Source organism: Suricata suricatta, chromosome 8 (assembly GCF_006229205.1).
Source record: "Suricata suricatta isolate VVHF042 chromosome 8, meerkat_22Aug2017_6uvM2_HiC, whole genome shotgun sequence".
Taxonomy (NCBI): domain Eukaryota; kingdom Metazoa; phylum Chordata; class Mammalia; order Carnivora; family Herpestidae; genus Suricata; species Suricata suricatta.
Window position 1 is genome coordinate 89422992 of NC_043707.1, and position 14964 is coordinate 89437955.

Consider the following 14964-nt stretch of genomic DNA (forward strand, 5'->3'; position numbering starts at 1 on the left):
CAGGAGGTGGGGCAGGCTGGGAGGAAGGCCCTTGGTCAGGAGAGGAGGGCAGCAAAACTCAGAGGACTGTACTTGGACCCCAAGGGCGTTAGGGGATGGAAAGAGCTGCGAAAATTGAAGAAAGACCTTTGTTTCTAGGAAAAAGACATGGCGATTTCTGCTTTCCTTTCTACACTCTGTCCACACTACCCTGTTTCCAAGATCCGAAACTCAGGCAGGTATACCTCGAGCACTGTAAGTCAACCAAATCAGGGTTTGGCCTGCCTTAGAAGGCTTGGCCAGGGCACTCAATCACCAATTTCCCACTCTGTGAGAAAGTGTTTCAGAGTCTGCCTGTAAGCCAGCTGTTTACAACATAACCGAGAACCCCCTCATACGATTATTTGTCAGCAATTCTTTATGGGTATTCTTAGTTTTAGAATGTAAGCAATGTGCTTTGAATCTCCAAGAGTTTCTATGGTATACAGAAAAAAAGAGAACGTTTTATAAGGAAAAAAAATGCCCATCATTTGTGTCAACAAAAGGAAACTTCTGTATTGTATATCCATACATAGCAATACTTCCTATTGACATTTATTACTTAAATGACACTTAAGCACTAAAAATAAATGTTTGTTTTCAGACACAGAGCAAATCCAACAATCTATCACTTCTATAAACCATTCCATTATTAGGGAATAGCTACAAATATTCTCTATGTGTACTTTATATCATTCTGGGAATACAATCAAGAGGCAATGCTTTATTTAAGGCTACATATTAAGGCTACCTTGGTTATCTGAAATATGAAATATGTATAAACAACATGGATACTTTTGCCAAAGGGAGTATAAATTAAATAGTATTTCCGTTTTAGGAAAAGAAATGCTATTACAATCCAACTAGACATTCAAATGGTATCTTAAAAATTATTGCTATTCCTATATCGCTCAAACTCCCCATTTCAGAACACCAATAGATTCTGACTTTTTATCTGTTAAGGCTACATCAGAATAAAGACTTTTGAAATTAAACTTTCTTTTGTGTTAAAAGAGAAATTTATTACAATAAAATAAGTGCAAGTGTTATTTAAAATGCTGGTTAAAATTATAAAGTGCCTACATAATTTTTTTAGTATAAATATTGAAAATAACATCAACAATTCTATATGTACAAAGAACTTTGAAAACATAAAACCATGCACAAGGCCACAATATAACTGCACATTATTCTTTCAGGTTTCACTTTTATCTTCTCCTGGTCCCAGATCATTCCAGAATATGAAAAGATATGCTAATTCCTCACAGATTCCAAACTTCAAAATTTCAGTGTATTAAATGTTTGTCAGTTATCACACATTAACAATCCTTTAAAATTACTGTATTCTCACCAAATGGTTCAAGCTCCCATATTTCTCTTTCTTTATAGATCTTGGACAAAAGTTGAGCTAGAAAAACTGATTACAGGATCCAGCGTGACACATATTCTCAATGATTCACTTAAAAGCAGCAGAGGGGTTTTATAGATATATATAAAAAGATCTACGAGGCAAGAAAGACAGTAAGTATATCAACAAGTGACTGAAATTAAGCAGCTCACCCTGTTTGCTAACTTGGCTCCATGTCCCCATAGAGAGGCAAAGCCAGGGCTGTGAGGATGTCAGGGCAAATCAGAACTGCTGGGAGGGTGTGTGTTTGTGGGGGACGGAGGGGGAAAACAGCACAGAGAAGGAGCTGGGGAGAAGTGTGGGCTTATAACAGGAAATTAGGAAGTATTGTCTATCTGCTCTCGCGCACCTGCTAAAGCAGGGACCGCTTCCAGCCTGGCCTCCTTCGGAGAGCCCAGTTACTCTGTTACTCCGGCGTTACACTGTTCCCCTGGCTCTGCAAAAAGAGCCATTGCCTTTCAGACAGCGTGAAGACATGGCTGTTCCCTACTGAGAACAATTCTACCAATGTGAGGAACAATACAGGTTTGGACACTTCACAAATACCAAAGGGACTCTGAAGTGGCCTCAACATGCAGGCAGATGAAACAAGTTTTTATAAATGAGCAGTTCGTGCCCAGAGAGGTTAAGTGGTTCCGCCAAAGGGAAGACAAGGCTACTGGAAGTGATACTTATTCCTCTAGGACAGCACCTGTCAAACTTTAACGTGCATGTAATTCACTTGGGAGCTCATCTCAAACGCACTGGGTCTGGGGTGGGGCCTCAGATTCTGTATGTACCAGCTTCTAGGAGATGCCAGTGTCTGTGGACCACATTTCAAGAAGCAAGGGTCTACCACACAAAGAGGGAGCCACTCTGTCCCTCCGGGCCACAAGTACCTCCTGGAAGTCCTGAGCAGAACGGGGACGTGCTGCAGTGCTGTCTGCCCACCCACGCTCAGCCCCAGGCGTTGCACAAGTAAACGGCTGTGCACGAGACTGTGTTACTATATCTTCTGAGAGCACCATGACCATATGCACAGCCACACAAGTAACAGAATTCAACTTGAGCAAACGGAGAAGTCCACTAGCTGGAAACAAAACGAAGCTTTCTCTCATGTAGTCCTTCTCATAGTGAACATGACATAAAGGTATAAAAAAATAGCATATGAAATTTCATAGTAAAAGGCCACGTGTGCACACAAATACATATAGTATGACTTCTAAGAAATAAAATGCAATTTATCAGAATAAAGTGCTACCATTGTTCCCAGCTAAAATCATCTCCTCTTCCAAATACAAGGAAAAAACCTTGAATTGTCAGGAAAATGACCGCATTGCCTGCCAGCACAAGGCCACAGGCTCCCCATTTGATCTGAAACACAAGGAAAGAGGATTAAATCTTTACTTTCTTTATATTATACCCTTTGAAAATCTGTTATTTTCTGCATTAGAATCATCCAATGAAATATTACATAAAACTGCTAAAAGGCTTAATAATGGAACAGGCAGGAGACCGGGAACTTTTCAGTAATTAGCCTAATTACTTCATGATGCTTGATAATTAAGTCTGTATCATCCTTATCATTTTCCCCATTAGACATATTTCTCGACATGTTTTCAGCAGACAATGATGATTGCCTTAAGTAAAATAAAAGCACCCAGAGTATAAAGGGTCCAGTTATAATATTGGGTACTAAAAGATGTACATCCATTGCCTCCTTTCAGGAAAACAGGAGTTGCAGAGGGTCACGGATTGATTTGTTGCTTTTCTAGGCAAGAAGAGACTTTAAATAATAATCTGCATACAAGTGAAAACAGCTTTCCAGCTTGGCAGATGGTTCTATAGAGGCGCAGTAGGGGATGAGAGTACCCTCTAGTGGGCATTTTGTTTTAATTTAAGTGATAGAAAGAAAACATCAATGAAAGTTTCTTCATAAAACAGAAATCCTTAAAGCCAAACTTAAGAAGTACTGGTCTACGGCGGCGCAAGGAGAGTAAGGTCACGGTGATTTTGCGTTACAAAAGCTCCAATCCTTCTTATCTAGAAAGAGTTCAAACTGGCAGGGCATTCAAGAGCCTGCCCAGCTGGGCTTCCCCAACCTTTCTGGCCTCCTCAATCGCGTCCTTTTGGCGCCACCATATTGAACTGATCTTTATTCCACATATTGCATTTTCACACTTGGGTGCCATTCCATCGAACAGCCTTCCCTACTTTAATCAAAACCTTACTTATCCTTAGAGGCCTACATCAAATGCCAGTTGGAATTTCTCTCTTCCTGGTGTTCCTAGGGTGGTGTGATCATGTTTCAATTATCACACATATTACATTTATAGCGTACTTACCCATCAGGCTAGTTTCTGTGCCTCTGGGACAGAGACAAAGTCTGGCTCTTATTCCTGGTATCTTATAAACAGCAGATGTCCCATAGATCCAATGCCCCAAATAAGAGTTTCATCAAATTGAAACAGTATGTAGTTAGGGGGAATAAAAGAAAGTAGTATGAAAGACAGTGAACGTTAAAGAAGAAAGGAGTGAATAAATTATACCCACAATGTGTGTTTTGGAGACAAAAAGAAAAAAATGTACTGCATATGAAGATGGCATCTGATTCAGGTATCTTCTTGTAGCCATATGGGTGTCCCTCAAAATATGCCTACAGTGTTAGGTTGAACATTGTGTCCATGACCCTATGTACAGAAGAATTTGATGTGATGTTCATTTTGGAAGTGCCCTAAGAGGCAAAGATTTAATAAGCACAATTCCAGAAAATAGTTTAACGTTAAAAAAGCAAGAAATCACATGGTCCAGCTAAAAGTTGTAAGAGAGACAAAGAAAGCATTCTGAAAACATAGCCAAGACACTGATAGGGAGATCTAAAATGGAAAAGAGAGACTAAAAACACATCTGGATTTGAGAATTAAGCCTAAGCAATGGCAGTGAAATCGATATTCTGGACACGGGCCTTTGAAGTAAACTCAGCAACAACCAGGCAAAACAATAGAAAACAAAACTTACCACAGACACACGGGCAAGAATAACAGGAAATCCAAAGGCAGAAACAACAATCCCAGTAGTGAAAAAATATGCCAGCTCCCGACAGGCACTACTTGTGGCATCAGAGTCATACGTTGCTCTTTTGGCAATGAAATGGGGGATGGGAGAGATGGCGTGAAATATCAGGACAAACAAGGGCCAGTAAACGCTGTCAGGTGGACCAGAAGAAACCCAAAAAGAAAGTTATGGTTACATTTTAAAGACATGCTGCCATTTCAAAGTTAGAATTATCTTCAATGTTTAGGTCAAACAATTGTTAATTGAATGGTCACTACTCGTACATGAGATGATTTATACCAGGAACAGATAAGATGCAATGATTAAAAATTACTAGTCCAGGGGTGCCTGGGTGGCTCAGTCGGTTAAAGCATTCAACTCTCCATTTCGGCTCAGGTCATGGTCTCAGTTTCGTGGGTTCAAGCCCCACATCTGGCTCTGTGCTGATGTGTAGCATGGAGCCTGCTTGGAATTCTCTCTCTCTTCTCCTGACCCTCCCCCACTCATTCTGTGTCTGTTTCTCTCAAAATAAATAAACTTAAAAGAAACAAAAAATTACGAGTCCATTAATTGTCGATACATTACCCTGTGTTAAAAAAAAATGACACAATGCACAATTAAGAATCTTTATTGTTTTCTGTTATTCCAGAGCTGTATTTTCTTGAAGGCAGAATCTTCACTCAGTTACCTTTGCTTTCCCTATAGAACGCAAGACAGTGCCTTGCACACACTAACTCAGTAGAGATCTTCTGAGTGTATGTGTGTTGGAAACCCTGTAAAGGCTTAGAAAAACCCAGATTCCTTGCCCTGGCCTACAAAGCCTTACAGGATCTGGCCAACTTCTCCCATTCATTTTGTGCCATCTTCTCTTTATTTACTCAATCAGTAGCCACACCAGTCTTTTTTCAGTTCCTGAAACACTCAGCTCATCACCACGACCCCCCCACCCCGGCTTAGGACCTCTGTATTAGCAAAACCCCCTGCTTAGAATGCTCTCCTCCCCACCTTTCATTGTCCGCCTCCTTCTTGTGCAATCTAACCTGAGAGGTCTCCTAAAAGTGGCTTTCCCTGACCATTCAATTTTTTTAAATAATTTTTTTATTGGAGTATAGTTGACACTTTAGTTCTCAGGTGTACAATACAGTGATGCGACATCTCTATGCAATATGCAATATTCACAAGTGTGGCTACCGTCTGTCCCCATACATTGCTACATTCCCGACTGTATTCCCTGTGTTGTGCCTTTTAACCCTATGACTTAATCATTCCATGACTGGAAGCCTGCATCTCCCACTGCACTCCCATTTTGCCCAACCCCAATTTGTTCTCTTCAACAAATGGTGGTAGGAAAACTGAATAGCTACACGCAAAAGAATGAAGCTGGACCATTGTCTTACAATAGACACAAAAATAAACTCAAATAGATTAAAGACCTAAATGTGAGACCTGAAACCATAAAACTCCTAGAAGAAACCACAGGCAGTAATCTCTTTATCGTCAGCCTTAGAAACATTTTCCTAGATATGTCTCCTCAGGGAAGGGAAACAAAAGGAAAATTAAACTACTGGGACTACATTAAAATAAAAAGCTTTTGCACAGTGAAGGAAGCCATTAATAAAATGAAAAGGCAACCTACTGAATGGGAGAAGATATTTACAAATGATACCTCTGATAAAGGGTTAATATCCAAAATATACAAAGAAGTTTTACAACTGGACACCAAAAAACACCTACATAGTCCAATTAAAAAAGGGCAGAGGACGTGAATAGACAGTTTTCCAAAGAAAACATACAGATGACCAACAGACACATGAAAAGATGCTCAACATTACGCATCATCAGGGAAATACATATCAGAACTACAGTGACATACTACCTCACACATGTCAGAATGGCTAGTATCAAAAAGACAAGATGGGGTCGACTGGGTGGCTCTGTTGGTTAAGTGTCAGACTCTTGATTTTGGGTCAGGTCATGATTTCACGGTTCGTGAGTTCAAGCTCCATGGTGGGCTCTGTATTGACAGTGCAGAGCCTGCTTGGGATTCTCTCTCCCTCCCTCTGCCCCTCCCTGCTGGTTTGTTTTCTCTCCCTCTCTCTCTCTCTCTTTCAAAAACAAATAAATAACTTTTTAAAAAAAGACAAGATATAACAAATGTTGGCAAGGATGTGGAGAAAAAGAAACCCTCATTCACTGTTGGTGGGAATGTAAATTGGTGCAACCTCTGTGGAAAATACTATGGAGGTTGCTCTACAAATGAGAGTTACCATATGATCCAGGAATTCCTCTACTGGGTATTTACCCAAAGAAAACAAAAAAGCACTAATTCGGAAAGCTATATCCACATCTGTGGTCACTGCAGCATTATTTACAATAGCCAAGGTATGGAAGTAATCCCAAGAGTCCATCAACAGATGAATGGATAAGGAAGACATATATGGAATATGGAATATTACTCAGGCATAAAAAAGAATGAGATCTCAGGACAATATTGGATGGACACAGAGGATATTATGTCAAGTGAAATAAGACTGACCATCCACTTTAAATACTTCAAGTTACCCTTGAGTACATCACCCTCTTGACTTTTCGTCAGTATTTATCCCAATTTGACATTTGTTTATAAGAACAGGAATCTGTGCTCGCTTCGGCAGCACATATACTAAAAAAAAATAAGAATCTAATTTGTCTCAGTCAATCACCATTTATCCCCAGGGGCGAGAATAAGGTGTTCCACTAGTACTTACTGAATAAACAAAATGAATTTTAAGTAAGGAGATCTTAAAAATAAATATGCTTGCCAGTACAAACTTTGGATACTCTAATCTTTATTATAAGATGTAATAATATCATAATACAAACAGTTCTCTTCCCAAATTTTAGTGTTTTCCATTTATTAAAAAGTGCCATCTGCTTTTCAATTACATCTGCCCTATAAATATTTCAAAAATATTTTCCTCCATCAGTCAGATGTTTGTTATGCTTCATTCCTTGAGGGAGGAAAAAAGCATAGTTTCTATTCCTTTTTATATCTCCGCATCACTGTAAAGCACATCAGCACAATACCATAATGGAGACCCAGCCCAACAGTCAACACCTCCAGCCAGAAGTTGTGGCAAAGCTACACTGTAATGAGCGCGTATTTCAGCCACAGGTTTAGGAGGACCGGATGGCAACCAAAAAGCAAGAAGGGAAAATGTCCTTCATCTCGAGGACTCAGGATGCAAACACTGAATTCTAACTCCTCATTCTAAACTATCAGGATTACAGGGGGTTTCAAGAATCACCAAACAACATCATTGAAGGGGGTATTAGAGATTCTCTAGTTCAAAGCCCTTATTTTACCAGTGAGAAAACAGATACACGAGAAGAGGTCTGGAAGAGACCCAGCTGTGACCTGACATCCCCACAGCCAGGAGCTTAGTTCTTCCTAGAATATGGTGAGAGTTTTCTGTAAAACAATCTAAGGGACTATGTTCTCATTCACTGTAAGCGATCAACATTCAACTTTGAGAACTATTAATGTAGAAGCAACCTGGTTTACATACAAAATTTGAATATTAAATGTATACTCCTCAGAAAACATGTCGGCCAGAGATTTGGCAAACTTCTTCTGCAAAGGCCAAATAGTAAATATCTGAAACTCTGCAAGCCATGAGGTCTCCTCCTCAACTACACAACTCTGCCCCTGTGGTGCGGAAGTGGCCAGAGATAGTACATACATGAGTATGGCTGTGTTCTGATAAAACTTTAATTTCAAAAACAGGGAGCAGGCCATGTTTGGCCTATGGGCACAGACTCATAAGGTACAGGATAATCCTCGGTCACTATCATTAAATAACAAATTAATTTCCTTGTAATAGCAGTAAATGGCTCATTTTTTAAAACCTTATAGAGATCACAGAGAATTAGAACACCTGGACTTAGAGCTGGTTGTGGAATAATAGTCAAGAGAGTGAGAACATGAATCCAATCTCTGCCACTTAATGCTGTGTGACTTGGGTTACGTCTTTAACCACTCTGGGCTTTTGTTTTCCAGCTAGAAATGAGGATAATACCTTACATCCTTAAAACTAGACTCAAGTAACAGCTGCAGATGCTCTGGACAAATAGAGGCTATTGCTTTCAACTGGCTCCCTCTGGTGTTTAGACAATCTCTGGCCAGGACTGGGGTGAGAGATTTGAACTCATCACTGTCCTCTAACAACTAGCCCCAGTGGGTCTAAGTTAGTCCCGTCATCCTCTGTGCAGTTAGATGCTCAAGCCAGTCACCAGGGAGGCATCCCAGAACACTCTCCCCTTGCTGAGCCCTGACATCAGTTAACAAAACCTGTTAGTTCTGCCGCCGAGATCTCTGCTCTTTTCATTTCATTCCTACGGCCACGGCCCTGCATTTTCTTGCTTTATGACAGCGGCGCCCTACCGCGCACCCGGCGGGCAGTCTCAGAACCGTGCTATCCACTCTCACGTTTTGGCCAGACTGACCTTTATCAAGCAGAAACCCCCTCACCCTCCAAACCTATTCTCAGGATATTTTTCCAGCTCCTATGGCTTGAAGTACAAATTCTGACCTCCTTTACATGGCATAGAGTGCCCTAAAGACTGACTGACTCTACATCTATGACCAACCCTCCTTCTGCTCACCCCAACTACACTCTATGCTCTCCAGGAATGAACCACATGCGGTTTCCTGCAGAGTCTCTATGCCTTCACGTCTCTGGCCTCGGCATGTGACTGTCCTCCTCTCTGAAGTCCTCTTTCCCAGTTACCAGCATGGCCTGCTTCTTTATCTTCTTTGCGCTTCTGCTCACAATTCACCCTCTTAGAAAGGCCTTTCCTGACCACCCGCTCCCCGGTGTCTGTGCCCTTTATCCTTTATTCTTCTTAACATTTCTACCTCTGATAGAACGGACATTTCCTCATCTGTTTAGTGAAACACGCACTCTAAGAGAGCAGGACCTTTGTTCTCTTATTTCTTAATCCGCAGTCCCCATAACAGTGGCTGGTGTGTGGGAAGCACTCAACCAAGAGTTGTTGAATAAACATTTTGGTGAATGTTCCCGGTGCCTGGAATGCCCTCCCCTAACTCATCAGCCCCACAAACTCTTGTTTAGGCACCAAGTCTCAGCTTGAAGACAACCGCTTCTCTGCAGCCCTCCTGGGCCCTCCCAGAGAAGCCCAGATGCACCTTCTCGAAGCTCTCAGTGTGCTGTGCACACGTCTTCTCCACAGCTCTCATCAACGGACTGGACCGCTGCCTGCCTGCCTCTCAGGGACAACTCAACTGCAACTTCCTTGAGGACAGGACTGTGTCTCACTCTTACAGTCCCAGTGGGTCCAGAGTAGGCGTTCAAGAAATGGTTACTAAATGAATACATCAAGTTTATAAAGAACTTTTCTCTGCACAGATACAACTGCTCCATGAAGGGACCCGGACTTCACCAACTCATTGGTTAGAGCCTGGCCCTAATTGACTAAACTTGCTAACACTCATACTAACAGTGACTAAGGCACAAAACAAGAAGAGTTCTTTTAAAACTTACCCATAATCTTCTAAAGCACATCCCAGCATAAGAAAAGTCAGCCCAATAGCCCCACTGAAGGATAATGCCACAAGAGCTGTGAAAAATAAAACCAAGAGTTAAAAGGTCCCAATGAGTGGTTACCAGGGATTGGGGAAGGAAGGGCGGAATGGGGAAGTGCCTACTAATGCGTATGGAGGTTCTTCTGGGGGAGGTGAAATGTTCTGAAATTAAACAGTAGTGAAGGTTGCACAATCTTGTGAATACACTAAAAACCACGGAATGGTACGCTTTAAAAAGGTTAATTTTATGGTATGTCAGTTAATCTCAAACAAAAACATTCAATTAAAGAAAGAAGTGAAAGGTTCCCAATTTACACAAATGTAGTGACTTATTTCATAAGTTGATGTCACATTTGACTAGCAAAGGAGTGCCTATGTCCACCACTTTAAAATCACTAGGTGAGAAAGGTCTCAAGCACTTCCCAACCCCTATCTAATACATAAGTTCCCTCTATTTGTCACAAGAGGCCAGGCAGCTTGTTGCACAACTCCACTGAAGAGAACTCACTACTGCCTGAGGCAGATCATTTCCTTCTGATAGTATCTAAATGCTGAACATTCTTTCTTTAAATTATATCCAAAACTGTCTCACTGTAATATATATATACGTCCTTTGATCATTCTGTCTCTCTCATCCCCAGTACTTCAAGCATTTGAAGACTACTTTTATGTTTTCATAGAAAATGAATCCCAAGTAGTATTCACTGAATAAAATATTTATCCCCTGCATCTGTTCAAGCCTAATCTCTGAGGGGGTAGGAATGTTATTTGTCCTGGTCATGCTGCTGAGTGGAAGACAGAGTATCAAGGGTGATAAAAAAAAAACCCTGAGCTCTGAGTCACCAACATGGGTTGAAATCTTAACATTGCCACCAAATGGCTATGTGACCATGGAGAGAGACTGAACCTCTTTAAATCAAATTTATCACCTATAAAATGGGAATAATGTGCCACGTTATTACGGAGCTCATGAGAAGTAAAGGAGATAATCTATGTGAAGTGTTTGGCAAGAGAAGGTGTTCCATAAATAAATGTTGACTGAGGAAGGTATTCGCTCATTTTAGCAATGTTCTTTGCTAAAGGTATAAATCCAAAGTACAGGACACAATTCAGCCAAATCTTCTTCTGAAGAAAATCCATAATATTCACAATTAATCATTTACTAAGTTAATTAACATTTTGATTGCTTCATTTTACTTTAAGTGATTTAGGGAGACTGTTTTAGGGGACAATAAGAAGGTACTTTTAAAAAACATCTGGAAGTATACAGATGTTAGGGCACAAGACAAGACTGTCCATTTTAATTTTTGTATTCTTCCATATTGTACATGTCATTTTTTAAAGAAAAACATACAAAGTAACTTTTCACATATTGTTTCATTATAGATGGTCTTTTCCTGGTTGGCACTGTTCCCTCCTTGTGCCTGACCATTTGCATCACTCCTTCCTTCACAGCTAGGAACCACAGACCCCTTCTTTCTGGTCTATGACACCCATCTCTCGAGGTTCACAAATCTATCTCCAGTTGATGGATTCTTTTTCTTTTTTCAGGAATCACATCTCCTGCCATATTTTAAAGTTGGGGCTAACAAGGAATCCAATTTCATTTCTTTCCACTGTACATTTCTGCTGAGACACTGCATTCAACCCAAAGTTCCCTAGTATCCCAAGGACCACATCTGATGTTGCAGCCCAGAACAGGCCCTGGGATGTAGGCCTGCACCTCCAACTCCAATCTGGACTTCTCTACCCAAGTGGCCAACAAGGACCTCAAAGTCAACATGTATAAAACTCAAACATCTCACCCTCCCCTTCCAAACACACTCTACCCTTTAAGTTCTATCCTGAAAGACCAACCAACACTATCATCACACTCTTACATGAAATCACCAAGTCAAGGTGACTCAATCTCCCAGACGTCACTCCCACTTCTATACACTGAGCGAGTGTGTTCCTTCCCCAAATTCATGTTGAATCCTACTGCCAATGTGATGGTACCTAAAGCTTTGGGAGGTGATTAGATCATGAAGGTCCAACCTTCATGGATGAGATTAGTGCCTTCATAAATGAGACTCCAGAGCTCCTCTATGTGAGGACACAGTGAGATGGCTGTCTATGAACCAGGAAGCAGACATTTACCAGACCCTGTATCTGCTGGCACTTTGATCTTGGTTCTCAGTCTCCAGAATTGAGAAACAAGTGTTTGCTGTGTAAGCCATCCAGTTTCTGGCATTTTTGTTAGAGCGGCCCTAAAGGACTAAGAAACCCACCCTCTTCTCTTGCACCCTCCTCTACCACTGCCCTGGTGCATGCCCTCAGCATCCCGTGCCTGCCTCCAAATGTGATTCTTCCGATCCATCCTCCACATAGCGGACAGTGATTTCTCAAATACACAACGCTGGTGTCACCCCTTCACAGCCGCTTTCACAGCCTACGAGTTGATCTGGCACAATTCTCTTCACTTGGAAAAACTGTCCTTGCTCCATCCTTGGCCGGGTGAAGCCTTACTGATCTTTTTAGATTCAATTCAAGAATTGCCTCTTGCTCCCCAGAGCAGGGTTAAGTAACCCCATCTGCGTTAGTTTCCTGGGGCTGCCATCAACAATGTACTACAAACTGGACGCTTCAGAACCATAGAAGTTTATTTTCTCACAGTCTGGAGGCTTGACGTCTCTAATCAAGGTACTGGCAGGCCATGCTTCCTCTGAAGACTCTAAGGAAGAATCCTTGCTTTTTCCTAACTTGCAGTGGTTGTTTCAATCTTTGGTGTTTCCTGGCTTCTAGCTGCATCATTCTAGTTTTTGCCTCTGTCTCCATACAGTCTTCTCCCTATGTTTCCATGTGTTATTCCCCACCTCCGTTTTGTTTTTTTTTTAATAAGGACACTAGTCATTGGATTAGGGCACACTCTAATCCAGTATCACATCATGCTAATGATAACATCTGCCAAGACTCTATTCCCAAATAAGGTCACATTGACAGATACTGGAGAGTCAAAACTTGACCATTATCTTTTGAGGGATACAATTTAATCCACAACACCATCTTTGTGCTCCTCCTGTTATCGAAGGACACCTTGGACACTTCCAGTTCCGTCACCCAGAAATAACTTTTATCTTTTTATCCCAAGTCACAGGCATACAGTGGTCCCTCAATGAAAGGTGAACTATCTGTAAAATGCTTCCTTCCCCTCGTCCTTTTCCATTTCATGGTCTATCTTCCTATTTACTACATCTCAATTTCTAACACATCCACACATAAACATTATAATTATATGATAGTTTCTGGGCATGACTAAGCACAGTGCAGTCCAGTACTGGAATACCATCGGTCATCTGTTTTCTGCATTGTCTTGAAACGAACTTGTTACACACTGGCCACTGTCCAAATAAACCACATTTACTTAAACTGATGTTGAATATAAAAGTCAGCCAGAAACAATGATACAACGTGTGTGCTAATAGTTCACATACTCAGATAAATTTCAGAGTGCACACACATGCATGCAAATATGCTGTATACATGTTTATAACAGATGTTCATTAACTGGGGAAGATCTTTGGGTACAAATTTCAAAGATGGCATTAACTCCAATATTGAAACAAGTTATACTACTCTATTCAAACATTAGAAATCTAATGGTTTCCCACCAAAATAACTGGAAGCCTTCTAAGTGCCTCACCTGCCGCTGCCGTCCCCCATTTCTCTAAAGGCATACAGAGAAGGGAAGCGGCGTTCTTGGTACCCATTTTTCAACTGCCCCATCCAAAAACACTCTCTACAAACACTACTTTCTTATCTGTCCATGGATGAATAAACACTAAAGAAAGTAGCGGTAACATTCCACCTAATCTATTCTCCACAGTTACGAGAAATCCTGCATTTCTGTGGGCTTTCCGCTACCGGCAGTCAACTCTGCCCAACTAGGAAAAGTCATCAGTACCGAGACAATTAAGAACCCTGGTCCCGGGAAGACTGGAGACAATGGCTGCTCTAGAGGAAACTGGAAACTGCGGAGCGGCAGGAAGAGGAAGGAGAGGCGTCAGGGTGGACATGTCAGGAAATGGAAACCCAGTCCGTTTAAAACTGGGCAGAGATGGGGGCCGGGGCACGCTCCAAGGAACTGAGGAGCCTGGAGGTGATGCTCCTGGTCTAGCCCGGGTCTCCAAGAAGGCAATAGCTCCTGGCTCCGCCTGGAGGGTCCCGGAGAGACGGACAGGAGAGTGAAAGACCAGTGAGGTTCCACCCGCATCCCGCGGGGCGAAGGGAGAGGGTGAGCGCCTCCTCCGCCCCCAGAGAGACCGGGAGAGCGGCTGGCCTGGGGGAGGCCGTTCCCCGCCCACACACTGAGGGCGCATCTCCAGGCTTAGCCTGGGACGGAGGCGACACTCCACCGCAGGACTAGCGAGCTGGGGGACCATGGATATACCTTTAACGCCCGCCATGTCTCCCGAGCTGGGGCCGCAGCTGCTTCCGGCTTCCTGCCACGGCCCTGCTGACGCCCAGACCAAGCCCGGGACCGGACTGCGGGCCCCGGGCCCGCCCCTCCACGCCGCACCCCGCCCCTGCCGGTACCGATTCTTCCCGCCCCGCCACACAGAGCACGCCCCTGCGAGTCCCTAGTCGGCCAGCCCGGCGACGCAGAGCCCCGCCCTGCTTTCCAACACCCGCCCCCAGAGCTCCTCCCCTGCCGGTCCCATCTAAGTCAGCCCTGCGACTTAGAACCCCGCCCCCTGCTTGTCCTAGACGCCTTAGGCAGAGCCCCGCCCCTGCCGGTACCATCTCAGCCAGCCCAGCCTCGCAGAGCCCTCCCTGCTTATCCAGATCCTCCCCACCCAGCCACAGAGAGCCCCGCCCCTGCTAGTCCAAGACCAGCCACACAGAGTCGGGCCCTTGAGGGTCCCTGCGGGCTCCAAGTTCA

At 42.8% G+C, this 14964-nt stretch overlaps 1 protein-coding gene across 1 annotated transcript; it reads right to left on the reverse strand.

The window, feature by feature from the left end:
* Positions 1-1343: 1343 nt before the first annotated feature.
* On the reverse strand, positions 1344-14580 carry LEPROT. Its single transcript, XM_029947951.1, has 4 exons — positions 14473-14580; positions 10003-10078; positions 4424-4610; positions 1344-2779 (listed from the first exon to the last, which is right to left on the reverse strand). The coding sequence occupies exons 1-4, from the start codon at positions 14486-14488 to the stop codon at positions 2663-2665; spliced, it is 396 nt and encodes a 131-aa protein (XP_029803811.1). The 5' UTR covers positions 14489-14580; the 3' UTR covers positions 1344-2662.
* Between the last annotated feature and the right edge of the window lie 384 nt (positions 14581-14964).

Bases quoted from the DNA above. Each gene is read 5' to 3' on its own strand.
- LEPROT (XM_029947951.1), bottom strand. The intron at 4,611-10,002 runs GTAAGTTTTAAA...TCCACCTGACAG, and splicing joins TGTGCTTTAGAAGATTATGG to CGTTTACTGGCCCTTGTTTG. The intron at 2,780-4,423 runs GTAAGTTTTGTT...CTTGTGTTTCAG, and splicing joins TTCTTGCCCGTGTGTCTGTG to ATCAAATGGGGAGCCTGTGG.